At 42.0% G+C, this 27,621-nt stretch overlaps 1 protein-coding gene and 1 pseudogene across 1 annotated transcript in view; one reads left to right on the forward strand and one right to left on the reverse strand.

Annotated features, from left to right (window-relative positions):
• Window positions 1–27,129, reverse strand: part of NDUFA12 (NADH:ubiquinone oxidoreductase subunit A12) — a 43,331-nt gene extending 16,202 nt beyond the window's left edge. Inside the window, exons 1-3 of the mRNA XM_003906966.2 lie at window positions 26,953–27,129; window positions 26,117–26,199; window positions 17,338–17,425 (exon numbers count right to left, since the gene is read on the reverse strand). Of these exons, the coding sequence (XP_003907015.1) occupies window positions 17,338–17,425; window positions 26,117–26,199; window positions 26,953–27,038 (257 nt within the window). The 5' untranslated portion in view covers window positions 27,039–27,129. The remainder of the gene's footprint in view (window positions 1–17,337; window positions 17,426–26,116; window positions 26,200–26,952) is intronic.
• Window positions 4,892–5,552, forward strand: LOC103875981 (annotated as a pseudogene).
• Window positions 27,130–27,621: the final 492 nt, after the last annotated feature.

Consider the following 27,621-nt stretch of genomic DNA (forward strand, 5'->3'; position numbering starts at 1 on the left):
GCAAGCAGACTGTGTTAGGTTCTAGGCAATCCCCGTTTCTTATTTTCAAGGCATGTGAAGCTCAACTGCCCATCCAAGAAGTTTGCAGCACCATCTATTGTTTTTGTACTGGTGGACTTAGCAGTCTTTACTGGTGGCTGGCAGATTCAAAGAAGTGAAGGCCTTTAGACCAGAGAGATAAAATGAACTCATTTTTCCACAAGATTTCTAATGTTTCCCATAAGATTAGAGAACATTAAGTGAAACAGAGAAGCTGACTAAAATTCTATCCAAAACACTAATGTCTCTAAGGGAAATCTTTCCCTAGGTGAGATTATGCAGCTACTGAACAGACTCATAAGACTATCACACTTGGTACCTGAGAACTCAGGACAGAGGACAGGAATCACAGTTTGCCAGCTGGGCAGCATCAGAGGTTCCTCTCCCTGGGAGTCTGTGCCATTGTTCATGCAAGTGACAGCTCACCCAGCCGTCCAGAAGCTTTTCTAATTTTAATTTTTATTTTTTTGAGATGGAGTCTCTACTCTGTCGCCCAGGCTGGAGTGCAGTGGCACGATCTCGGCTCACTGCAAACTCCGCCTCCCAGGTTCACGCCATTCTCCTGCCTCAGCCTCCTGAGTTAGCTGGGACTACAGGCGCCCACCACCATGCCCGGCTAATTTTTTTTCTTTTGTAGTTTTAGTGGAGACGGGGTTTCACTGTATTAGCAAGGATGGTCTCAGTCTCATGACCTTGTGATCCGCCTGCTTTGGCCTCCCAAAGTGCTGGGATTACAGGTGTGAGCCACCGCGCCCAGCCCAGAAGCTATTTTCTTTAACTCCCGAGATGACACAGAACAGGCTCGAGGGAGATGAGAGCAACATGAGGCAGGTGCAGGAGCTGCCTTAACTTCAAAGCTTTATGCTCCACCAAAGCCAACGTCTCTAATAACTCCAAAGGCATACTTCAGGATTCCCTTTCCCACAGGGTCATGCCAGTTCTGAGAGCAGCAGCACTCACCAGGCATTTCTAATTCCTCTCAATCCAGATGCAATTTCCCAAACAGAGGTCGATTTTATGTTGCAATACTGTTAATACAATTTTATCTGGTTTCCAGGATAACAGAGCTAGGCATTTAACTGAAGGTCATATTCTCCTAAACCTCAATTTATAAAGTTAAGTTGAATACTACACTAGATAAAATCAAACCAAAATCCTATCTCCAGCACCAATCTCTATCCTAACCAAGAGGCTAGCTTTCAACTGTCTACTCACCTTCTCATGTGGTCGTCTATCAAGCTTCTCATACGTGACGTAGACTACCTCTTTTAAACCTGCTCCCCCTACTCCACTCTTCCCTATCTCAGTAACTGTACCTCTAGTAGTTCAGGCGAAAAATCCTGAAGTCATCCTTGACTGGTTTTTCTTTCAAAAGCCAATCAATCAGCAAATCCTGCTGACCCCATCTTACTTGGCACCCTCTAAGAGGGCCTCCAGTGATCGCCGCCTCCTGGTATTCACACCCTTGTTTAATACCCTCTTCTTAAGTGTGGCTGGACTGATTGACTTGCTTCTAAAAAACAGACAGCTGAAGTATGGGATGTCACTTCCTAGATGAGGTTTAAAAAGACTGTGCCGTCCACCTTGGTCTGGGGAAGCCAGGCGCCATGTCATGAGGTGGGTGGTCTGTGCAGAGGTCTACTGAGTGAGCTGGGAGGCAAACCTTCTGACGTCTGTCTACAGCCACGTGAGTAAGTGTGGCAGTGGGTCCTTCCCAAGCCAAACCTTGAGAGCACAGCAGCCTCAGAGAAGATCTCAATTGTAACCTTGTGAGACCCTGAGCCTGAGGCACCCAGCTAAGCTACACTCAAATTGCTGTGAGATAATATTTACTGTCTTAAGCTAAGTTTGGGATAACTTGTTCCACAGTAATCGACAACTAATACAACCCCAAACCTCCCAACCTGCATCACTAGCACCCTAGTCCAACCCCATCAACAGTCTAGATCAGGACTTACAACAGCTTCTTAAGCGATTAGCCTGCTTCCACACTTGTCTTGCCCCCTTCCTTTATTCTTCGTAGCAACCACAGAGATGCTTTAAAAATGTAAATCAGAGTGCAAAAGTCATTAAGTGGGCCTGAGGAATGTAGACATCTGCACGTGGTATGTGAGGAGAATGCTGCGGTAGCCCAGCAGGATGTGTCAGAGCTTTGTGGGGGAAACAGCCTGTCCACACAAGGAGAGGGGAGGGTGGCAAGCTGGTTTGGGGGCTGGAGGCAAACTGGGGTAAGGAAGAAGTCCAGTGGGGGAGGGGGATGAGAGGGCAGCAATGGGAACTTAGTTATACACAGTGGAATTGAAAAAATAACTATATTAAGAAAAAAACCAGCTATACATGGGAGAGGGAGAAAACTAGAGTGTAACCTGTAGTGTCGGACTGCCGTCAGTGGTACTGGTGGGGACACACAATCGTTACACCTGTTGTTCCCTAGCTTGTCCACTGAGAAGGCCTGGGAGCACTGACATTCCAATAACAACGAGCACAGCTGACATTCATATCTTCATTTCTAATACCACTCTCCACTAAAAAACAAGCAAATGGTCAGCTGTGGTGGCTCATACCTGTAATCCCAGCACTTTGGGAGGCTGAGGTGGATGAATCACCTGAGGTTGGGAGTTTGAGACCGCCTGACCAACATGGAGAAACTCCGTCTGTACTAAAAATACAAAATTAGCCAGGGTGGTAGCGCATACCTGTAATCCCAGCTACTCAAGAGGCTGAGGCAGGAGAATCACTTGAACCTGGAGGCGGAGGTTGCAGTTGAGCTGAGATTGTGCCATTGCACTCTAGCCTTGGCAATAAGAGCAAAACTCCGTCTCAAAAAACAAAAACCAAGCAAAACAAGCACGGGGTTCCTCAGAGAAATGGCTTTCTCCAAGGCTGGAACAGAGAACCTCTAAGATTAACCTGGAACACCTCATGTCAGAAAGTAAGAAGGTGCTCCAAGAATGATGAAGATATTTCAAAAGGACCCCCCCACCCCATGCTAATAGACAAAAAATATATATATATATATTTATTTTATAAAATAATATATATTATATATATATTATATTATTATATATTTTATATATATTAAATAAAATAAAATATATATTATTATTTATATATTATATATAATAATTATTAATTATTTATATATATTATTAATTCCATATATATATGGAATTAAAAAAACTCACCATCCTGGCCAACATGGTGAAACCTCATCTCTATTAAAAATACAAAAATTAGCTGGGCATGGTAGTGTGCACCTGTAATCCCAGCTACTAAGGTGGCTGAGGCAGGAGAATCGCTTGAACCTGGGAAGTGGAGGTTGCAGTGAGTGGAGATCGCACCACTGCACTCCAGCCTGGCAACAGAGTGAGACTCTGTCTCAAAAAAAATAAATAAATAAATAAAATAAAGGAAAAGTGGCTGGGCATGGTGGTTCATGCCTGTAATCCCAGCATTTTGATAGGCCAAGGTGGGAGGCTCACTTGAGGCCAGGAGTTACAGACCTGCCTGGGTAACAAAGGGAAACCGTGTTTTTACAAAAAAAATTTTTAGCTGGGCGCGGTGGCTCACGCCTGTAATCCCAGCACTTTGGGAGGCCTGGGAGGGCGGATCACGAGGTCAGGAGATCAAGACCACCCTAGCTAACACGGTGAAACCCCGTCTCTACTAAAAATACAAAAAAATTAGGTAGGCATGGTGGCGGGCGCCTGTAGTCCCAGCTACTAGGGAGGCTGAGGCAGGAGAATGGTGTGAACCCAAGAGGCGGAGCTTGCAGTGAGCCGAGATTGCGCCACTGCACTTCAGCCTCAAAAAGAAAAGTCTCAAAAAAAGCAGTTGGCAGGAACAAAGTACCTAGACATTTCTCAGAAGACATACAAATGGTCAACAGCTATATGAAAAAAATGCTCATTGTCACTAATCATCAGGGAAACGCAAATTACCACCACAGTGAGATAGCACCTCATACCTGCTAAAATGACTTATCAAAAAGACAGAAGATAACAAGTGTTGGCAAAGGTATGAAGAAAAGGGAACCTGCAGCCAGGTGCAGTGGCTCATGCCTGGAATCCCAGCTCTTTGGGAGGCTGAGGTGGGTGGATCATCTGAAGTTGGGAGTTTGAGACCAACCTGGCCAACATGGCAAAACCCCATCTCTACTAAAAATACAAAAATTATCCAGGAATAGTAGCTCACACCAGTAATCCCAGCCACTCAGGAGGCTGAGGCAGGAGAATTGCTTGAAGCTGGGAGGCGGAGGTTGCACTGAGTCGAGATCGTGCCATTGCACTCCAGCCTGGGCGACAGAGCGAGATTCTGTCTCAAAAAAAAAAAAAAAAGAAAGAAAAGGAAAAAAGGGAACCTGTACATTGTTGGTGGGAATGTAAATTAATACAGCACTATAGAAAACAGCATGGAGGTTCCTCAGAAAACTAAAAATAGAATTACCATATGATTCAGCAATCCCACTTCTGGGTATATATCCAAAGGAATTATACCCAGAAGTAAGATTCCTGAATTATGCTGAAGAGATACCTGCACTCCCATGTTCACTGAAGTATTATTCACAAAGCTAAGATAAAGAAGCAATCTAGGTGTCTATCATCGGATGAATGGATAAAAAAAAAATTGTGGTATATGTACACAATAGAATATCATTCAGCCTTAAAAAAAGAGGGAAATTCTGTCATTCGGATATCATGGGTGAATCTGGAAGACATTATGCTAAGCAAAATTAGCCAGGCACAGCAAGATAAATACTGCATGATCCCACTTATATGTGGAATCTTAAAAAATTGAACTCATAGAAGTAGAGACATCCAGGTACCAACTCCAGCTGCCTAGAACGGGCACTATGGTCATGGTAGAAGGGACAGCAGTGCTGAGGCAGAACAGACTGGGCACCAAGGCACAAGATTTCTATAACTGGCCTGATGAATCCTTGAGAAAATAGGACAGTACACTCGTGGTTCAGCAGCACATTCAACAGAACGTAAGAGCAGGTTGCTCCAATATTGACAAAATTCTTGAACCACCTGAAGGCCAAGATGAAACTGTACGGAAATAGGAACACTTAAAGCAATTCTGCCTTCAGCTAAATGGACTTGAGGTCAAACTTCAGAGTGAATGCCATCCAGATACTTAAATGACAGCAAGAGAACAATGGATTTGTCTTTGTGCAACTCATAAAACAAGAGTGTCCTGCTATAGACTACAATAGACATACATTTGATGGTGCTGTGTCTTCTGAACAGCAATATTTTCCCGACAAGGTTAGTATAAAGGAATCATCGGTAGCAAAACTAGGATCAGCATGCCATAGGATTTATATAATATTTTCACATGCTTATTTTCATCACTGGCAAATTTTTGATAAATATGAAAATGAGACATTTTTGTGTCATCGGCTTACTAACTTTGTGCTGAAGTATAATTTGATGTCCAAGGATAACCTGAGTGTACCAATTTTAGAAGAGGAAGCTCAGAATTCAGTTTCTAGGGAAAGTGAAGCATGAAGGGAATTATATAGAAAAATGTACTGATTACATAATTAACATTAATTATGTGCTGTATATATCATTTTAGACATATCAATCATGTGTCCATATTATAGTTTCTTTGTTTAGTATAGGTTTTGGTATGCTGTGTTTGTCTTTATTAATAAAATGGGAATTGCTTTTTAAGTTATGCATAAGCTGTATATTCCCCAGTTTGGCACTCATGGGTTTTCAATAAGAATGGGGCCAGGTGCGGTGGTTCATATCTGTAATCCCAGCACTTTGGGGGCCCAAGGTGGGTAAATCCTTTGAGCTCAGGAGTTCGAGACCAGCCTGAGAAACATGACGAAACCCTGTCTCTATGAACAATATAAAAAATTAACCAAGCATGGTTGTGCAGGCCTGTAGTCCCAGCTACTTAGGGGGCTGAGGCAGGAGAATCACTTGAACCTGGGAGGCAGAGGTTGCAGTGAGCTGAGATCATACCACTGCACTCAATTCTGGGCAACAGAGAGAGACTCTGTCTCAGAAAAACAAAAATAAAAAATAAATAAGATTAGTATTATCTGTTTAAAATGCCTGTTAATAAAAGAATTTACAGTTTGTAAAATTGCTGCTAAATAATCACTGGATCACAATCCTTATCAAACAAATCCACCTATAAAAAAAATGAGTGAGCTTGAGGTTTTGTACAAGCCATATACTAAACAGGTGGTGATGTTTTCCTTTGGTTTTACCTCTCAGTATAGATATTCTAGAAACTTCTGTAGTATACACTTCCATCGTACCTGTTAACTTTCCCAAAATGAGATTAAAGTGTTATAAGATTCTGTTTAGTTTTAATATGCATGTGATTATTTGTATATCTAAATATAAATGCAAATGAAGCATTAATACTTAAATAATCTTACTATGCTAAATAAAGTACATTCTAGGCTAGCATACTTGGAAAGGGTTTACCTTTCTGCAACAGTAGACTGTTATATACAAGATGATGATAATGGTAAGGTACATAAATGATGTTCCCACTGGCAACCTGCCCTGCCTGCCACTTCTCCTTCCCTTAACCCTCTTCTCAAACTACTTTAGCTGAGAAGCTTTTCACCAGACTGTGATTTAGTGATGGAATATACCTATTTATATTCATATTAACTGCTTACTGATTATATTCCATATTAGCTATTACATTACACTACAGGAACAATGTATTGGCATAGGCCCTTGCTTATCTTTGTTTTGCAAAATTGTTCTAACTACTTAGAAAATAGTCCTTAAAATAGTTTCTCTTCCTGTCAGTAATATTAGTCTTTTCATCTAACCATTTAGGCAGCATTAAATAGAGTTGAAGAAATATTTTAGTATTTATTTTATACACCCTGTCCACAAAGTTTCTGTTTGAATTATATGCGCATGTGAGATTATCTGCAGTAATTCACAGGTTCTGAGGGTGTTGATAAGTGGTCATATGTTTTTTGGACTTTGGTATAATTCAGTGTCTTAAGAAGGATTCAAGTACAGGTTTAACAATCTTATAATCTCATTTCTGATAAAGCACTGAAGGTCTTACTGCCAGACTGATTATAATGAGGCACTAAAGGTGAAAAAAACTGTACATGTTGTGAAGAAAGTATTTAAATCCATCTTTTGAACAAATTTAACACAAGGAAATGCTTTTCCACTTAAAAGGGTTATTTTGAAATGAAGACAAAAATGTATTCATCTTCACTGTTTTTTCAAATTTAAGGGAATAATTTATACCATATTATTAGACAAGAATGTACAGCAAAAATGTGGGACATAGCAGTATACTGAGAGTGTATATATATGGTTTATACCTTTCCAAGCTGCCAGTCTTTTAGGCTTTGAATATGGCCAGCAGCCCCCATCATTACTGTACCCCAACCCACAACTATCTTATAAAAAGTTTTATGTTCACGGTGAAAGGAATTTTGACTTTCAAATTACATATTTATATTAATGTCACTATAAACCAATGGGAATAGTAATTTTTAAACAAGCTTGCTAAATATTGGGACTAAACTGTTACTAAGATATATGTAGCCATTTAGCTGTTCTCTCTAGACCTTGTCTCTCAATGGGTTTCTACCACTTGACTAATTTATTGGTGAATTTTTTTTTTTTTTTTTTGAGATGGAGTCTCACACTGTCACCGGGATGGGGTGCAGTGGCATGATCTGGGCTCACTGCAACCTCCGCCTCCTGGGTTCAAGTGATTCTCCTGCCTCAGCCTCCCAAGTAGCTGGGATTACAGGTGTCCACCACCATGCCCGGCTAATTTTTTGTATTTTTAGTAGAGACGGGGTTTCACTCTGTTGGCCAGGCTGGTCTCAAACTCCTGATCTCAGGTGATCCGCCTGCCTTGGCCTCCCAACGTGCTGGGATTACAGGCGTGAGCCACCATGTCCGGCCTTTTAGTGAATATTTAAACAAAGGTAGTGACTGGGATTGGTGATCTGGCTAAGTATTTTGAAACATATTTTGAAAAATATGGCTTAGTGTTAATAGGGAAATAGAATATGAGTTTTTTTTCTTATTCATTTCATCTTCCTTGTACTGTGTATTTAAAATTGATCAGATAAAAAAATCTCCAAAAGAAAACATCACGCTGGGTGCAGTGGCTCACACCTGTAATCCCAACATTTTGGGAAGCCAAGGCAACGATTGCTCGGGCTCAGGAATTTGAGACCAGACTATGCAACATAGCGAGACCTTGCTTCTACTAAAAATAAAAATAGGCCAGGCGCGGTGGCTCACACCTGTAATCCCGGCACTTTGGGAAGCTGAGGCGGGTAGATCACCTGAGGTCAGGAATTCGAGACCAGCCTGGCCAACATGGCGAAACCCTGTCTCTACTAAAAATACAGCAGTTAGGTGGGCGTGGCGGTGTGCACCTGTAATCTGAGCTACTCGGGAGGCTGAGGCAGGAGAGTCGCTTAAACCTGGGAGGCAGAGGTTGCAGTGAGCTGGGATCACGCCACTGTCCCCCAGCCTGGGCGACAAGAGCAAAACTCTGTCTTTAAATAAATAAATAAATAAATAAATAAAATTAGCTAGTCCCAGCTACTCAGGAGGCTGAGGTGGGAAGATCGCTTGAGCACATCATATTGAAGCTGTAGTGGGCTATTAATGTGCCACTGAACTCCAGTATGGGAGATAGAACAAGACCCTATCTTTAAAAGAAGGAGAAAAAAAAAAAAAAAAGCAGAGTAGAATGGTGGTTACCAGGGGCAGGAGGAGTGGAGAGTATAAAAAAGAGGAGATGTTGATAAAAGAGTACAAAATTTCAGTTAGGAGGAATAAGCCTTAGTGCTCTACTGCGCAGAATGGTGACTGTAATAAATAATAATGCATTGTATATTTGGAAATTGCTAAAATAATTTTAAATGTTTTTACCACAAAAAAAGATAAGTATGTGAGGTAATGGATTTATTAATTGGCTTGATTTAATCATTCCACAATGTAAACACATATCAAAACATCATATTGTGCCCCACAAATATATACAATTATTATTTGTCAATTAAAAATAAAATTTTAGCCTGGGTAACACAGTGAGACCTCATCTCTTAAAAAAAAAAACAGCAGGGTGTGGTGATGCACGCCTGTAGTCCCCGCTACTTGGGAGGCTGACGCAGGAGGATGGCTTAAGCCCAGTAGGTTGAGGCTGCAGTGAGCTGTGAAAGCACTACCGCACTGAGCCTGGGCGACAGAGTGCGACTCTGTCTCAAATAAAATATTTTTAAAAACTGAGAACCCCTCCCCTCTAAAAACCTCCAAAGAACTCCAAATGCAACTTGAATGGGTTCCAACTAGTCAAATAGAGCTCAATTTGAACAATAAAAGAACCAATTATAACAATGGATTATAACCCATTGATTAAAATAGGAGTTGATACAGATGTAATGAATTAAAACTCTGATGAGTAAGGGGATACTTATATAATCTCAAAGAGTCTCCCCACAAAATGTTAACTAATTACAAAGGGAAAATTAGTAACTTCAGAATGGAGAAAACTGGCAGACCCCTTAATTACATGATAGAGGTTTTCATTAATAATAGGACAAACACAAATCAGCTGCTACTTAATAGAGTGCAACCAGAAAAACATGGCTTCAGTGACAGGAATGTCAGACACACAGCCTGAACCTAGTCATGAGGAAACATCCAACAAACCCACTGAGGGACCTTCAACAATGTAACTGCCGAGTAATTTTCAAAAGCCTCAAGGTCCTGAAGATCACGGAAAAGCTGAGGAGCCAATCCAGTGTGAAGGAGACTAAAGAACTTGAGATCCATATGAAATGTGTGATTGGATCTCTCTATAAAGGGCATTGTTGGGACAACTGATGAAACCTGAGTGGCTGAAATTCAGAACACACTGCTCCAAAATATGCAGCTCTGGCATATTGACCATGCTGAGTTAAAGGCACTTGAAAAACAGCAGGCACAGCCGAGTGTGGTGGCTCTCATGGCTGTAATCTCAGTACTTTGGGAGGCTGAGGGAGGCAGATCACTTGAGGCCAGGAGTTCAAGACCAGCCTGGCCAACATGGTGAAACCCCATTTCTACTAAAAATACAGAATTAGGTGTGGCGGCACACACCTGTAATCCCAGTTACTTGGGAGGCTGAGGTAGAAGGATCACTTGAGCCCCGGAGGTCAAGGCTGCAGGGAGCCAAGATTGTACTGCACTCTAGCCTGGGCGACAAAGCAGGATCTTGTCTCAAAACAAAACAAAACAAAAACAGCAGGCACAAGAATAATATGACCTTTTTCTTTCTGAAAGGAGAAAAAATTCCCACATAAAAGATGTCCTCCCTATACCAGAAGGAAAATATCTTTCTACATCAAGGACAGGAAATTGAGGTCAAGGGAAATCTGCATAAACTTTGTTAAATTAACTCTTATCTTCTTGGTCACTTCTCCACACAATTAACCTATTCAAGCCCAAGTCCCTTTGTCTTGTCACATTTTCACAATGTTCTACTCTTTGTCCAATTCAGTATCTAAGTGTTCAACATGAACTGCATCTTTGGGTCTTCATTCCCTTATGAGGGCTCCAAGTCATGGAACTCTTATATTAAATAAATTTGTATGCTTTTCTCCTGTTAACATGTCTTTAATTATCAGGCCCAGCCAAAAAGCCCTAAGAGGATAAAGGTAAAATTTTGCCTCCCTTACATAGTGTATCATTGTTACTTTCCTCATATTTATGGTTACATTGTGGATACGCAGGACAATGCTCTTGTTTGCAGGAAGTACCCGCTAAGGTATTCAGGAGTGATGGGACATCAATCTGGCAACTTACTTTTAAGTTATCAAAATATTTGTAAGCTGGGCGTGGTGCCTCATGCCTGTAATCCCAGCACTTTGGGAGGCCAAGGTGAGCAGATCATGAGGTCAACAGATTGAGCCCATCCTAGCCAACATGGTGAAACCTCATCTTTACTAAAAATACAAAAATTAGCTGGGGGTAGTGGTGTCTGCCTGTAGTCCCAGCTACTCGGGAGGCTGAGGCAGAAGAATCGCTTGAACCCGGGAGACGGAGGTTGCAGTGAGCTGAGATCGCGCCACCGTACTCCAGCCTGGTAACAGAGTAAGACTCTGTCTAAAAAAATAATAATAAAATAAATAAATAAATGAAATATCTGTAACGATTCTGAAAGTTCAGGATTATTCCAAGTGTTAAAAAACCTGTCAACCAGATCACACCCTATCTTACCTTCCAGTGACTTCCAGGTAAATTCAGACAAAAAGCCGAAGTATGTACCATGGCTTACTGAAAGAGTCTCCCCGGGGCCTGAAAGCTTGAAGGGATGAGTAACTCCTCCCTTCTCAGGCTCAGTCCCAAGGCTCAAGGCTACTTGGGCAGCAGCCTGTGTCAGCAAGACACCAGAAGCAGGAAGAGAGCTGGCTGAAAGACACAAACCCCCTTGAAGATCAAGAGGCAGGCCGTCCAGGTACTAGATAGCAGTTACATCAGACTGAGACACTTCCTACTTACAGGAGACTATAAAACCCCTGCCCCGTCCTCATTTGGTGCTAACACCATTTTAGGCCTCAGCCCGCCTGCACCCAGGCACTCATTAAAACAGCATGTTGGTCCACATCGCCTCATGTTGTCTATTGGCACGCTCTCGGGGTTCAAGCCAATACAAGAACCTTTCATCTTACAAGATCTACATCATTTGGGCCCTAGCTATTTCTCCTACCTCGTTTCTTAACATCTTCCCCTCACTCATTCCATTCCAGCCAAACTGGCCATACTGCTGTTTTTGAACAGACCAAGCAATACGTCTCAAACATACAGGCTTTGCACCTGTGGTTCCCTCTGCCTGGAATGCTTTCTCCCCCTCTTCTAGGTCTTTCCTCAAATGTCACTTCCTCAAAGAATCTTTCTCTAACTCCTGTATAAAACAGCCACCTGACCCTTCCATTGCTCTTGATTCCCCTGTGAGGCCCAGCTTCGTATCATCTTCCTTGCACTTATCATTACCACAAATACGTAAAGTATGTTTTTCTGCCTTCCCCCATGAAAACGAGGACCCTGTTTTATTCACTGCTTTATCCCCAGGTTCTTGGCACCTGGTAGGTACTAAATAAATAGTTATTTGAATAGGGATGATAAATTGTATCTGTACAATTACTCTCTACATGTAATAATACCTGGCTCTCTAATTAGAGATAAATCAACCCAACATCAAATGTATTCACGAATCAAGGGTAAGAATCCACAGATTTAGAATTCCACAGTGTGTCACAGTCAACAAACAGGGCTTTGAGAAACAAACAGCTAAGCTTGTCCAACACCATTTCTCCCTACAAAGATTCATCACAAGCCGTGAAGCTTCCCATACAAACAAGGGTCATCAAAGGTACTCAGCCCTTAGGAGGCTTCTCTCCACAAAGAAATGCAGCTTTGAATCCTCCCTTGCCCTCAGGCACCTGGAGTGATCTTCTACAGCTCTTACCTTCATTTTCCTGTGATCTCAGATCAAATAAAAGGACTTGCTCCACTGAATAGAACTTTTATCTTTTCAGGTTTTTACTATTTTATAATTTTAAACATACTTAATCGCACATAATTGAAATCACAGCCTACCCCTCATCTCCCCAACTGTGGCCCCTGAGCACCAATGTTAGATGAACGTTTTGAAACAGATAGATGTCAATCTGAATAAGACAGCTTACATGCCTTCCACAGCCTCCCAGGACCAACTCCACCCAAGAAACAATCTCTCAATGAAACAAAAACCAGGACACCTCAGCTCCAAAAGCCTGAATTCCATGTTGACACCTTGGTCTCAAATAATCCTCCTAACATACAGAATGCCCCTTTGGAGAACGTTGATGGTTCTAAACCTAAAACCCAAGCTCAGTGCATGCTGGGCTTAATACCTAGGTGACAGGATGATCTGTGCAGCAAACCACCATGGCACACGTTTACCTATGTAAACCTGCACATCCAGCACATGTACCCTGGAACTTAGAATAAAAGTTGAAGAAAAAAACAAATAGACACAGAATGTGGAAAAAATAAAAAATAAAAATAAAAATAAGCAACCCAAAACAACCCACAGCTCCTCAGACCTTAACAGAACAACAGGTTATTATTTCCCACTAAAAAGAGTGCAACAGCAATCCCCTAATGATGTAGCATGAGAAAGTTCCTAATCAGTGCTGCTTTCTCATGTTAAGAACCAATGAACTTCTTTTTTCAGATTCAGGGTTTCATTCTGTCGCCCAGGCTGGAGTACAGTGATGCACTGATACCTCCTTGCAACCTCGAACCCCTGGGCTCAAGGGATCCTCCCACCTCAGCCTCCCAAGTAGCTGGAATTACAGGCACACACCACCATGCTTGACTAATTTTCTAAAACTTTTTTATTTATAGAGATGAGGCCTTGTTATGTTGCACAGCCTGGTCTCAAACTTCTGTCCTCAAGCGATCCTCATGCCTCAGCCTTCCGAAGTGCTGGAACTACAGGTATGAGCCACCACACCGAGCCCCAGTGAGCTTTTAAAGACATTATCCATTATCATGTTCTTCAAACTACATCACTGACACAGTCAGTGCTCACAATTAGTCCAAGTAGTAGAACACGGGTTGAAAACTGGTTGTAGCTCAGCAAAAAATGTACAGTACAAATATGTTTTGCTTAGCTCACACAGTACTTGGAAAAAAAAAAAAGTTGTTCTGTCCAATTGAGTAGCCTATTTATCACAAATAAAAATTTAAAAATGTCCTCAGTTGGATTATTGGTATTTTAAAGTGCTCTAGAAAGGCCAGGCATGGTGGCTCATGCCTGTAATCCCAGTATTTTGGGAGGGAGAGGTGGACGAAGCATTTGAGTCCAGGAGTTCGAGACCAGCCTGGGCAACATGGCGAAACCTCACGTGCACTAAAAATACAAAAGAATTAGCTGGGTGTGGTGCCACATGCCTGTAGTCCCAGCTACTCAGGGGGCTAAGGCAGGAGGATCACCTGAGCCCAGGAAGTCGAGACTGCAGTGAACCCTGATTGTGCCACTGCACTCCAGCCTGGGCAATAGAGTGAGACCCTGTCTCAATAATAATAATAATAATAATAAAAATAATGTTCTGGGCCACATGTGGCAAGTGGTTACCCTATTGGACAGGGCAGATAAAGAACACTTCCGTCATCGTGGAAGGTTCTGCTAGATAAGGCTGTATTTAAAATGTCAAATATTTTTGAAAATTAATTGAAAAAACAAGAACTGGCCCGGTGTGGTGGCTCATGCCTGTAATCCCAACACTTTGAGAGGCTGAAGTGGGTGGATCACTTGGGGCCAGGAGTTTGAGACCAGCCTGGCCAACATGGTGAAACCTGTCTGTGGTAAAAGTAGAAAAATTAGCCAGGCATTGTGGCAGGTGCCTGTAGTCCCAGCTGCTCAAGAGGCTGAGGCAGGAGAATCGCTTGAACCTGGGAGGCAGAGGTTGCAATGAGCCAAGATGGTGCCACTGCACTCCAGCCTGGGCAACAGACTGAAACTCTATCTCAACAAAAAAAAAGCAAGAAAAAACAAGAAATCTCACAAAGAAATACAGATGTCCACCTTTGAAAATTCCAGAAACCCTTTGCAGAATTCTCACCGGATGGAACTGGGGATTGCTGAATAAGCCTGCTGCCCTCTTTGACAAGTCTGTACTTTTCAGTTCACTGTAGTTCCCACGACCTCCTATTGTGTCACAGCTGCACTTCACTCACTTATGTCACATATCTGGGTTTCCAAGTGACTCTTTAGAACAGAGGCAAATACACTGAGATTATCCCACTTTCTACTGAAGACAGCCCAAAACTAGCTCTGATGTTCAAATCCAATTAAAATAAAATGTCACAGCCCACCAGATATACTTATATCTAGTTTTTGAGTGAAATTTTCTAGACCACTGGAAAGGATCTCCAGAGTTTAACTGTATATCAATTCTATGGCATTATTTCAGCAGTCTATGAAACAGATATAAGTACTTTGCTTAGAAACACTTCATGCAAAATTTGGTAATTCAAGTGAGCATTTAGAATTTCATTTCAAAATATGTATATTATAAAGTCATACAGGTTTTAGAGACCTATGGAATTTTAGGGCTATCATTTTACAGATGATGAAACTAAGCCCTAAAGAGCTTAAGGAACTTGCTTAAAGTCAAACCGCCAGACAAGATTACAGCCAAAGTTCTTTTCACCTTCCGCTTCACCAAGACAGGTGATACTATGGCATATTGTTGTTCTAAGAGAGCCACACCATTATACATCCCAATATATACCGTGATGTTGACATGCCTCCATCAAGAGATAGGTCCATGTTTTCTCAAGTAGAACTTGGGCGGAGCTTTCTAATTGCCTCAGTCAATGGAATATGAAAGTGATACTGGACAATTTGCAAGACTAAGTTAGATAAGGCAATATGGCTCCTGCCTAGCTCACTCTCTCAGAGCACTTGCCTGTGTCAGCCAAGGTAACATGAAGGTATTCCAACCCACAGGCCCAGCTATAACCCCAGCTGACAGCCAACAATAAATGCCAGATACTAAGTGAACAAGTTTTCCTTTTTCTTTTTTTTTTTGTGGAGACGGAGTCTCGCTCTGTTGCCAGGTTGGAGTGCAGTGGTACGATCTCGGCTCACTGCAACCTCTGCCTTCCGGGTTCAAGTGATTCTCCTGCCTCAGCTTCCCAAGTAGCTGGGACTACAGGCACGTACCACTGCGCCCGGCTAATTTTTGTATTTTTAGTAGAGACGGGGTTTCACTGTGTTAGCCAGGATGGTCTCGATCTCTTGACCTCGTGATCCACCCGCCTCAGCCTTCCAAAGTGCTGGGATTACAGGCGTGAGTCACCGCACCCAGCCTGATCAAGTCTTCAGATGATTCCAGTGTCCAGCCTTGGAGTCTTCCAGCTGAGGCTCCAGACATCTGGGAGCAGAGACTAGCCACCCTTGTTTTATCTTGTCTGAACTCCTGACCCGAAAAAAAAAAACTATGGGGACAGAAATAATTGTTGTTTTAAGCCACTAAATTTAAGGGTAACTTATGCATTCAACGTAAGTAGGACAGATACTTTCAGAAGAATACCACTGACTGCCTTATAGAGAGATATTCAATAAATATTTTTGTAATGAAATAAATATTGTCAAGTTAAATTAAATAAAATGAACCAGGCATGGTGGCTCGTGCTTATAATCTCAGCTACTTGGAGGCTGAGGTGAGAGGATTGCTTGAGCCCAGGAGTTCCAGCCTGGGCAACATAGCAAGATCCCATCTCAACTAAAAAAATAAATAAATAAAAGCTGGGTATGGTGGCTCACGCCTGTAATCCCAGCACTTTGGGATGCCAAAGTGGGTGGGTCACTTCAACCCAGGAGTTTGAGACCAGCCTGGGCAACATGGCGAAATCGCATCTCTATAAAAAATGCAAAAATTAGGCCGGGTACAGTGGCTCATGCCTGCAATCACAGCACTTTGAGAGGCCGAGGCAGGTGGATCACCTGAGGTCAGGAGTTCGAGACCAGCCTGGCCAACATGGCGAAACCCCATCTCTACTAAAAATACAAAAATTAGCCAGGCGTGGTGGCATGAGCCTGTAGTCCCAGCTACTCGGGAGCCTGAGGCAGGAGAATGGCTTGAATCTGGGAGTCAGAGGTTGCAGTGAACCAAGATCATGCCACTGCACTCCAGCCTGGGCAACAGAGCAAGACTCTGTCTCAGAAAAAACAAACAAACAAACAACAAAAACAGGCCAGGCATGGTGGCTCATACCTGTAATCCCAGCACTTTGGGAAGCCGAGGTGGGGGGATCACCTGTGGTCAGGAGTTCGAGACCAGCCTGGCCAACACAGTGAAACCCTGTCTCTACTAAAAATACAAAATTAGCTGGGCATGGTGGCTCACACCTGTAGTCCCAGCTACTCAGGAGGCTAAGACAGGAGAATCGCTTGAATCCAGGAGGCAGAGGTTGCAGTGAGCCAAGATCGTGGCACTGCACTCCGGCCTGGGCGACAGAATGAGACTCTGTCTCAAAAAAGAAACAAACAAACAAATTTAAAAACGAAACAAAAATTATCCGGGTGAGATGGCACGGGCCTGTAGTCCCAGCTACTAGGGAGGCTGATGTGGGAGGATCACTTGAGCCTGGGAGGTCAAAGCTGAAGTGAGTCATGATCATGTCACTGCACTCCAGTCTGGGTGACAGAGTGAGACTCTGTCGCAAAAAAAAAAAAAAAAAAAAGACAAATAAAATAAAATAATAAAATGTTGTCTCAGCTTACCATTCAGGAGGCACCATGCTTCCATCCACTTCCCAGAATGTGTTTTTGCCATTCATTTCAGTAGTATATACAACCCATCGGTGACGGCCTGAGTGGAAAGACGAACATTTAGAAAGAAAAACTTTTTTTTTTAAAGCATAGATGCATAATATCAAAGAAGACAACCTTTTTATTAAGAAAAGACTTTGTGTGATCTTATATAAGAGAGCTATTAGAGGAATAACACCCTGGGTGAATTCATGAAGGCAAGCTCCAGGACGTGTGTGGCAAGCTTTAATCAGCAACCTGCACCAAAGACTGAGATGATTCACTGCTGTGGAGGGGCTCAGGCCTTTCCCGGAGCGGAGAATCCTTGCTTCCCTGACAGCTCCCCAGAGGGAGTAGCAGATAGGACAGGAAAGTGTGTTCCCGGATATTCAGGGTATTCAGAAAATAAGGTGCTCCTCTTGCGACTGGGGCAAAAACACATTTGTAGCAATCATACTTGAATTCTACGTCTCCACGTAAGTATTTTTTTTAAACCACCCCAGATCCTTTCGGAAATTTGTGAATTATACACAATAAGCAAACATTAGAAATGATGGTTAGGTACACAGGACACCTCACGTCATCAAAATAATATGGCTGCATTCCTCATTTAGGAAATTTCTGAGCACTAGTTGAGGGGCCTAACCACTATTTACACTATTGGGTCCTTAAACTGAGCAAAGACTTGGGCTTTGTCACTTATTATCAGTGGTTATTAGGCAAATTTCATGAGCCTCAGTTTCTTTATCTATTAAAAGTGGATGACTATACCTACATCTTAGAGTTGCTGTGAAAATTAAATATCACATACATTCACCTAGTTCAGCATCAGCCACATAAGCGTATAATAAATATTAATTCCTTCTACTCCTTCCTTACTGTTCTTACCTGCCAATAGGGAACACTGAATTTGTTCATTCCTATGATGGATTTTAAACCAATAAGCAAAAGGTAATCTGCATTTCATTTACAGGATTTTCCTAGATAAACATATAATCAACAAATACTGACTACCGGTACTTAAACATGACCCCATCTCTTTTTAAAAATACAGATTTCAATCAACATTTACTGCTTCATTTAGAGAAATCAATCTTAAGAATAGCTAACTAAAAATAAACTATAATTCAATGAGGCACGGGAATGTGCAGGCAGACGGAGGAGACCTCGGGAAAGGTTTCATAAGTCAAGACCTGACAATACAGTTAGGCTATAATGATGGAGGTGGGCCTTAACAATCTCTCTCTCTCTGTCTCTCTCTCTCCATATTTCTTGAAATGTTAAATGCCTATCCTCAGACTCAGAAATTCCGCTTTATTTATTTATTTGCTTGTTTACTGGAGACGGAGTTTCGCTCTGTCACCTAGGCTGGAGTGCAGTGGCGCAACCTCGGCTCACTGCCTGCAACCTCCCCTTCCTGGGTTCATGCGATTCTCCTGCCTCAGCCTCCCGAGTAGCTGGGACCATAGGCATGTGCCACCATGCCTGGCTAATTTTTGTATTTTTAGTAGAGATCAGGCCAGAAATTTATTTAAACACATAAATGTAGTTATAAGCAGGTTCACAGTAGCATCATTCCTAATAGCAAAAAGCCAAAAGCAACCTATGTGTCTATCAACAGTAACAGGATTGAAGAAATAATGGTTCTTCCATACACTGGAATGTTGTGTTGCTATTTTTAAAAATGCTGTGCATTTTTTTTTTTAAATAAACAAACACAACTGGCTGGGCACGGTGGCTCACTTCTTAATCCCAGGACTCTGGGAGGCTGAGGCAGAGGGATCACTTGAGCTCAGGAGTTCGAGACCATCCTGGGCAACACAGTGAAACCCTGTCCCTACAAAAAATACAAAAATTAGCTGGGCATGGTGGCACACGCCTGTACTCCCAGCTACTCTCGAGCTTGAGATGAGAGGATCACTTGAGCATGGGAGGCAGAGGTTGCAGTGAGCCGAGATCACACCACTGCATTCCAGGTGGGGCAACCGAGAGACCCTGTCTCAAAATAAAAGAAAAGAATCTTAAATATACATAAAGACTAAACTATTAAAAGAGTTGCAAAATTAAAAGGGGAGAGAGCTTTCATACACCAAATATATATATACACATACATATATAGGTACACACACACACACGAGATGGGGGACATTGTGAGACACTATGTTGCCCAGGCTGGTCTTGAACTTCTGGCCTCAACTGATCCTCCCACCTTGGCCTCCCAAAGCACTGGGATTACAGGCATGAGCCACCATGCCAGGCCCTAATTTTTTTTAATTAGCAAAAATAAGAATATTTCCAATGCAAAGGAGAAAAGAAGAAAGGAGTCTGGCTGCGGTGGCTCACGCCTGTAATCCCAGCACTTCGGGAGGCTGAGCTGGGCAGATCACGAGGTCAGGAGTTTGAGACCAGCCTGACCAACACGGAGAAACCCCATCTCTACTAAAAATATAAAAAATTAGCTGGGCATGATGGCGCATGCCTGTATTCCCAGCTACTCAGGAGGCTGAGGCAGGAGAATCGCTTGAACCTGGGAGACGGAGGTTGCAGTGAGCCAAGATCCTGCCATGGCACTCTAGCCTGGGCAACAAGAGCAAAACTCCGTCTCAAAAAAAAAAAAAAGAAAAGAAAAGAAGAAAGAAAGGAAAGAATGTAATGTTATAGTTTGTAACAGTAAGTGAGAAGTAGAAAGAATAATTACCCCAGGTTCTGCCATTAATTACTTAAGTCTCTTTGATTAAGACAGTTCCTTGGGACTGTTTCTTCATCTATAAAACAACAGTGTTTAGACAATCTCTTAAAATCTATTCTAGGTCTAAAATTCTGTGATTTATGTGAGTATTAAAAACATCATAACTAGGTGTGACAGTATGTGCCTATAATTCCAGCTCCTCAGGAGGCTAAGGCGGGAGGATTGCTTGAGCTCAAGAGTTCAAGACCAGCTCAAGTAAGATAGTGAGACCTCATCACACACACACACATACATGCACACACACATGCACACGCACACACATAAATAACAGAGTACATAAGATGTTTACTTCTTATAGACCAACATGCATCCAAAGCAACCACACATGGTTTACACATTCCTGAGAAATATTCCTAACTGCTCAATGACTTACCTTCTTCATCTGTAAAATGGGGGCATAGGGAGCACAAAAGTGCCTATCTCAAGGAGATGTTGAAGATTAAAGTAGATAATGTATGTTTTGTTTAGCACAGCACCTAGCACATGGTAATCACTCAATAAATGCTAGGTAATTATATTTCACATTATACATTGTTCCCCTGGATGAAGACTAATTGCTTTTTCCTCTTTGATACTTTTCATCTCAATCAAGAGAGTATTTTTTCATTATTATAAAAGTAAAAAATGCACATGGGAGAAAATTCAATAATTCAAGAAGGTACAGGTTGGGTGTGTCTAATTCCAAAAGCTCCAAAATTGGAAACTTTTTTTTGTGTGCTGGCATGACACTCAAAAGAAATGCTCATTAGAGCATTTCAGATTTCAGATTAGGGATGCTAAACTGGGACATATAATGCAAATATTCCAAAATCCAAAAAAATCTAAAATCTGAAATATTTGTGGTCCCAAGCATTTCAGGTAAGGGATACTCAAACTGTAAAAAAAAATAATAGCAGTCACAGTGCTAATATTGACTGAGCACTTATTATGTGCCGAGCATTAGGCCAGTGGTTCTTAAGAGTTGGAAATTTTGCCCCCAAGGCGACATTTGGCAATGCCTGGGACATTTTTGGTTGTCAGTCAGGGCCGCTGCTGCTGGTCATTCTATGATGCACAGGACAGCCCCTCACAACAAAGAATTATCTGTCCCAAAAAAAGAAAACTACAAACCAATATCCCTGATGAACGCAGATACACAAATCCTCAACAAAATATTAGCTAACCGAATCCAACAGCATACCAAAAAGATAATCATACATCATGATCAAGTGAGTTTAATACTAGGGATGGTTTACCATACTCAAGTCAATAAATGTGATATACCACATAAATAGAATTAAAAATAAAAATCATATGATCATCTCACCAGATGCAGAAAAAGTATTCGATAAAATCCAGCATTCCTCTATGATAAAAGCCCTCAACAAAATTGGCACAGAAGGGACATACCTCAAAGTAATAAAAGCCACATATGACAAACCCACAGCAAATGTCATACTGAATGGGGAAAGGCTGAAAGCATTCACCCTGAGAACTGGAACAAGACAAGGATGCCCACGTTCAGCACTTCTATTCAACGTAGTACTGAAGTCATAGCCAGAGCAACTGCATAAGGGAAAGAAAAAAGTGCATCCACATTTAAAAAGAGGAAGTCAAACTGTTGCTGTTTGTTGATGATACGATCATATACTTAGAAAAGCCTAAAGACTCATGCAGAAAGCTCCTAGACCTGATAAATAAATCCAGCAAAGTTTCAGGATACTAAATCAATGTACACAAATCAGTAGCACAGCTATACACCAACAACAACCACGCTGAAAATCAAATCAAGAACTCCATCCCTTTTACAACAGCTGCAAAAAATAAAATAAAATACTTAGGAATATACTTAACCATGGAGGTGAAAGATCTCTACAAGGAAAACTAAAAAACACTGCTGAAAGAAATCATAGATGACACAAATAAATGGAAACATACCCCATGCTCATGGATGGGCATAATCAATATTGTGAAAATGACCATATGGCCCAAAGCCATCTACAGATTCAATGTAATTCCCATCAAAATACCATAATTGTTCTTCACAGAACTAGAAAAAACAATTTTAAAATTCATATGGAACCAAAAATGAGCCCACATAGCCAAAACAATACTAAGCAAAAAGAACAAATCTCGAGACATCACATTACCCGACTTCAAATTATACTATGAGGCTACAGTTACCAAAACAGTATGCTACTGGTATAAAATAGGCCAATGGAACAGAACACAGAACTCAGAAATAAAGCCAAATACTCACAGCCAACTGATCTTCAACAAAGCAAACAAAAACATAAAGTGGGGAAAGGACACCCTATTCAACAAATGGTGTTGAAAAAACTAGCAAGCCACATGTAGAAAAATGGAAGTGGATCTTCGTCTCTCGCCTTATACAAAAATCAACTCAAGATGGATCAAAGAGTTAAATCTAAGACCTGAAAATATAAAAATTCTAGAATATCACTTCAGAAAAACTCTTTCAGACGCTGGTTTAGGCAAGGAAGTCATAACTAAGAACCCAAATGCAACAAAAACAAAAATAAATGGTACCTAATTAAACTAAAAAGCTTCTGTACAGCAAAAGAAATAATCAGCAGAGTAAACAGACAACCACAAAGTGGGAGAAAATATTTGCAAACTATGCATTAGACAAAGGACTAATGTCCAGAATCTACAAGGAACTCACACAAATCAGTAAGAAAAAAACAATCCCATCAGAAAGTGGACAAAGGACATGAATAGACAATTCTCAAAAGAAGACATACAAACAGCTAATAAACCTACGAAAAAAATGCTCAACATCACTAATTATCAGGAAAATGCAAATTAAAACCACAATGAGATAGCACTTCACTCCTGCAAGAATGGCCATAATTAAAAATTCAAAAAATAATAGATGGTAGTGTGGATGTGGTGAAAAGGGAACGCTTTTGCACTGCTGTTGGGAATGTAAACTAGTACAACCACTATGGAAAACAGTAAGGAGATTCCTTAAAGAACTGAAGGCAGAACTACCATTCGATCCAGCAATCCCACTACTGGGTATCTACCCAAAGAAAAATAAGTCATTACATGAAAAAGACACGTGCATACACATGTGTATAGCAGTACAATTTGCAATTGCAAAAATAAGGAACCAACCTAAATGCCCACCAATGAATGAGTGGATAAAGAAAATGTGGTATATATACACCATGGAGTACTACTCAGCCATAAAACAGAAAGCAATAATGGCTTTTGCAGCAACTTGGATGGAGCTGGAGGGCATTATTCTAAGTGAAGTAACTCAGGAATGGAAAACCAAATATCGTACGTTCTCACTTATAAGTGGGAACTAAGCTATGAGGATGCCAAGGTATAAGAATGATATAAAGGACTTTGGGGACTCAAGGGGATAAAAGACTACATACTGGATACAGTGTAACACTGATCGGGTGACAGGTATACCAAAATCTCAGAACTCACCACTAAAAAACTTATCCATGTAGGCCAGGCACGGTGGCTCACACCTGTAATCCCAGCACTCTGGGAGGCCGAGGCGGGTGAATCACGAAGTCAGGAGATCAAGACCATCCTGGCTAACACGGTGAAACTCCGTCTCTACTAAAAATACAAAAAAAATTAGCTGGGTGTGGCGGCGGGCGCCTGTAGTCCCAGCTACTCGGAGGCTGAGGCAGGAGAAGGGCATGAATTCGGGAGGCGGAGCTTGCAGTGAGCTGAGATCATGCCACTGCACTCCAGCCTAGAGGACAGAGTAAGACTCCATCTCAAACAAACAAACAAACAAACAAAACTTATCCATGCAACCAAAAACCACCTGTACCCCAAAAACTATTGAAATAAAAAACCAAAAAATGAAAAGAAAGAATTATCTGCCCCATAGTGTTAACACTGCTGAGGCTGAGAAACCCTATATCACGGTAAGTTCCTCCCATTCACTTTTCATCTTTTAATACAGCTTTATGAGGCACTTATTATTATTATTCTACTTTACAGATGAGAAAACTGAGGGTTAGGGAAGTTAATTAAGTTAACCAGGTTACAAAGTTATAAAGTGGAGGGGCAGAATGTTGAATCTCTACCATCTGATTCTATGAGTTTATTGAGCTTCCTTCCAAAATTTAACACTCACACAAAAAGCATGTATTTTCTCCTTTTGAGGATACTAAACATTGTTCTGCAACTGGAATTTTTTTATATTACACATTTTTGACATCTCTCTATATTAAATTTATAGGTTTATATCATTCTTAAGAACAAAGTATTCTAAAAAAATGTTTAATTCACCAGTATCCGACTTACGCACACTAATGTTGCTTTTAAAATTTACTAGCATGGTGGCTCATGCTCGTGATCCCAGCACTTTGGGAGGCTGAGACAGGAGGATGGCTTAAGCCCAGGAGTTCAAGACTAGCCTGGGGAACAAAGTGAGACCCTGTGTCTTAAAAAAATTAAAAAATTAACCAGGTGTGGTGGTGCATGACTGTGGTCCCAGCTACACAGGAGGCTGAGGCAGGGGGAAGGCTGGAGCCCAGGAGGTCATGGCTGCAAGGAGCCAAGATCACACCACTGCCTCCAGCTTAGGCAACAGAGTGAGACCCTGTCTCAAAAAAACAAGAACAAAAACAAACAAAAATGCTGTTTTTGTGACACAAACAAAAGTGTCACAGTGACTCACACCTGTAATTCCAGCACTTTGGGAAGCTGAGGTGGGAGGATCACCTTAGCCCAGGAATTCAAGACTAGCCTAAGAAACACAGCAAGACCCGATCTCTCCAAAAAAAATTTTTTTAAACAATTAGCCAGGCATGGTGACACATGCCTGTAATCCCAACTACCTGGGTGGCTGAGATAGGAGGACAGGTTGAGCCCAGAAAGTTGAGGCTGTTGTGAGCCATGATCGAGTCACTGCACTCTAGCCTGGGTGACAAGAGCGAGACACCAAAAATAATAAATAAATAAAATTTAAAACTATAATAAAACAATGCTGTGATGCATGTTCGGTTTGCAAGAATATTTGCAGAATTTTTTTTTTTGAGATAGAGTCTCACTCTGTCGCCAGACTGGAGTAGAGTGGTGGGATCTCGGCTCACTGCAACCTACGACTCCTCGGTTCAAGCAATTCTCCTGCTTCAGCCTCCCAACTAGCTGGGATTACAGGCATATGCCACCACGTCCAGCTAATTTATTTTTACTAGCGACTGGGTTTTACCATGTTGGGCAGGATGGTCTCGATCTCCTGACCTCATGATCCGCCTGCCTTGGTCTCCCAAAGTGCTGGGATTACAGGCGTGAGCCACCGCTCCCAGCGGAATTAGTAGTTAAAAGTGGAAGTGCTGAGACAAAGGATGTGCGCAATGTAAATTTTTATAAATGTTACCAAATTATCCCTCCAAAAAGACAGCATTAACCTATATATTTCTATGGCTTTGCCCACACTGGGATTTATCAGATTGAATACTCAAGGCTGGGGCCAGTGGCTCACGCCTGTAATCCCAGCACTTTGGGGGAGCCAAGGTGGGTGGATCACGAGGTCAGGAGTTCAAGACCAGCCTGGCCAATATGGTGAAACCCCAACTCTACTAAAAAATACAAAAATTAGCCTGCCATGGTGGCGCGCGCCTGCGGTCCCAGCAACTCAGGGAGGCTGAGGCAGGAGAATCGCTGGAACCCAAGAGACGGAGGTTGCAGTGAGCTGAGATCGCACCACTGCACTCCAGCCTGGCAGACAGAGCGAAACTCCGTCTCAAAAAAAAAAAAAAGAAAAACACTTCAAAATTTGATAGGTGAAAAATATATAACACTGTTTTTAAAGTTGCATTTCTGTTGTTGCAAGTGAGAATGAGCATTTTTCCATACCTTCATTGGCTATTTACTTTTCTTTTTTCTGTAAATTATCTTTTTTCATTTTCTATTGAGTTTTTCATCCTTTTCCAAGTGTTTTGTAAAAACTCCTTGCAAAATATGGAAAACAGACTCAAATCAAATGCCAATCCCAATCATACTAAAAAATACTGCACTCACCAAAAAATTGCTTGTTGTCTTCGTAGTATTTGTTTCCATATTTGTCTTCCCCCACTAATGTACCAACCTTCACATCATTTGTCCTGTGAATACCCAAAAGAAAACAACATTTTAGAATGATTCTTAGTTCAAAACATAAACGGAAATAAAGTGAGAGTAACAACTTTCAGACACAAGGGCTGCTGTATCAACTAGCAAAACGAAGTGCTGGGGATGGGAAAAGATGAATTGACAACTGATGTGCCCAAATTACACTAAAAATATAAATGTAGTCCCTTCAGATTACAGGACTACTTGTATCTACTATCCCTCAGCCAGGAGGCACTGGAGTTAGTAAAACCTTCAGGAAATCAAAAAGCCAAAGTATTTCATCTTACAACGATACAAAGGTCTCTAGGCTCTTTCATTCCACTCTGGGTCTCCATTTAGGTTTCTGCGAAACTATACTGCTCCTGGGATCAGTGAATGTCAGGACGACCATTATTATTACCTTCAACGCCTTACAGAGAGGGTACGGCAGTGCAAGGATAAAAAAAACTTTACCAAGGTCACTGAGTTAATGTCTTGTAATGCTCATTACTCTCCAGGGCATGGGAAAAAAGTGCAGCCCAGATGCCCTTGCCTCCGTGTCACAGCTCTGACTCTACAGATAGCTTCGGTCTTGGGGAGATACGGAACAGAGACCAGCCTGCGGGGTGGCAAGGCAGAGATTGGGGCGCTTGTCCTTGACAAGAGCTGTGGATTCTCCAAAGTGACCCGAGCCTGGGCCCCCTTCCAATAAATCAGCCAGCGAAAGTCTAGCCCCAGAGGCCAAGAGCATGGATCTGGCCGCCTACCTGAAAAAAGCCCGTAGATAGCCTCGGAGACCGCCGTGGCCGGTGAACTGCTGCAGCCCGCGTTTTAGGACCTGCACTAACTCCATCTTGCCCCGCAGGCCCCGCCTCCCGGGTGCACCAAGCAAAACCCACCGGCTGGAAGCCGCCACTCAGCCGCAGGAAGCCCAAGCCCAGAAGGTTCCCACGCGAACGCCAGACGCGGTGGCTCTGCGCCTGCGCAGAGCTAGGTCTTTCCCACGCTGTCTTGTTCTGGCTTCCCAAGTAGGCAGAATTGGTTTCCCCTGGAAGCAAAGGTATAGCGTTTTCAGAGGTTAAATCTAGAAGGCCGGCATATGCTGGAAAGCTCACGTAGACGAGGCTTCCCCACACGGGAATTCCTCCTTTGGGAATTTCAGTTTCCTTATCTAAAAATAATTGGCTTTGGTGGGCGCTATGGCTCACTCGTGTAATCCCAGCACTTTGGGAGGTCGGGTTGGGAGGATCGCTTGAGCCCAGGAGTTCGAGACCAGCCTCGCCAACACAGTGAGAACGCTGCCTCTACCAAAAAAAAAAAAAAGAAAAAAAAAAAAAGAAAAATTAGCTGGATGTGGTGGCGCGTGCCCGTAGTCCCAGCTACTTGGTAGGCTGAGGCTGAGATGGGAGCATCGATTGAGCCTAAATAATTTCAAT

The sequence above is a fragment of the Papio anubis genome, chromosome 9, assembly GCF_008728515.1.
Source record: "Papio anubis isolate 15944 chromosome 9, Panubis1.0, whole genome shotgun sequence".
NCBI classification, from domain to species: domain Eukaryota; kingdom Metazoa; phylum Chordata; class Mammalia; order Primates; family Cercopithecidae; genus Papio; species Papio anubis.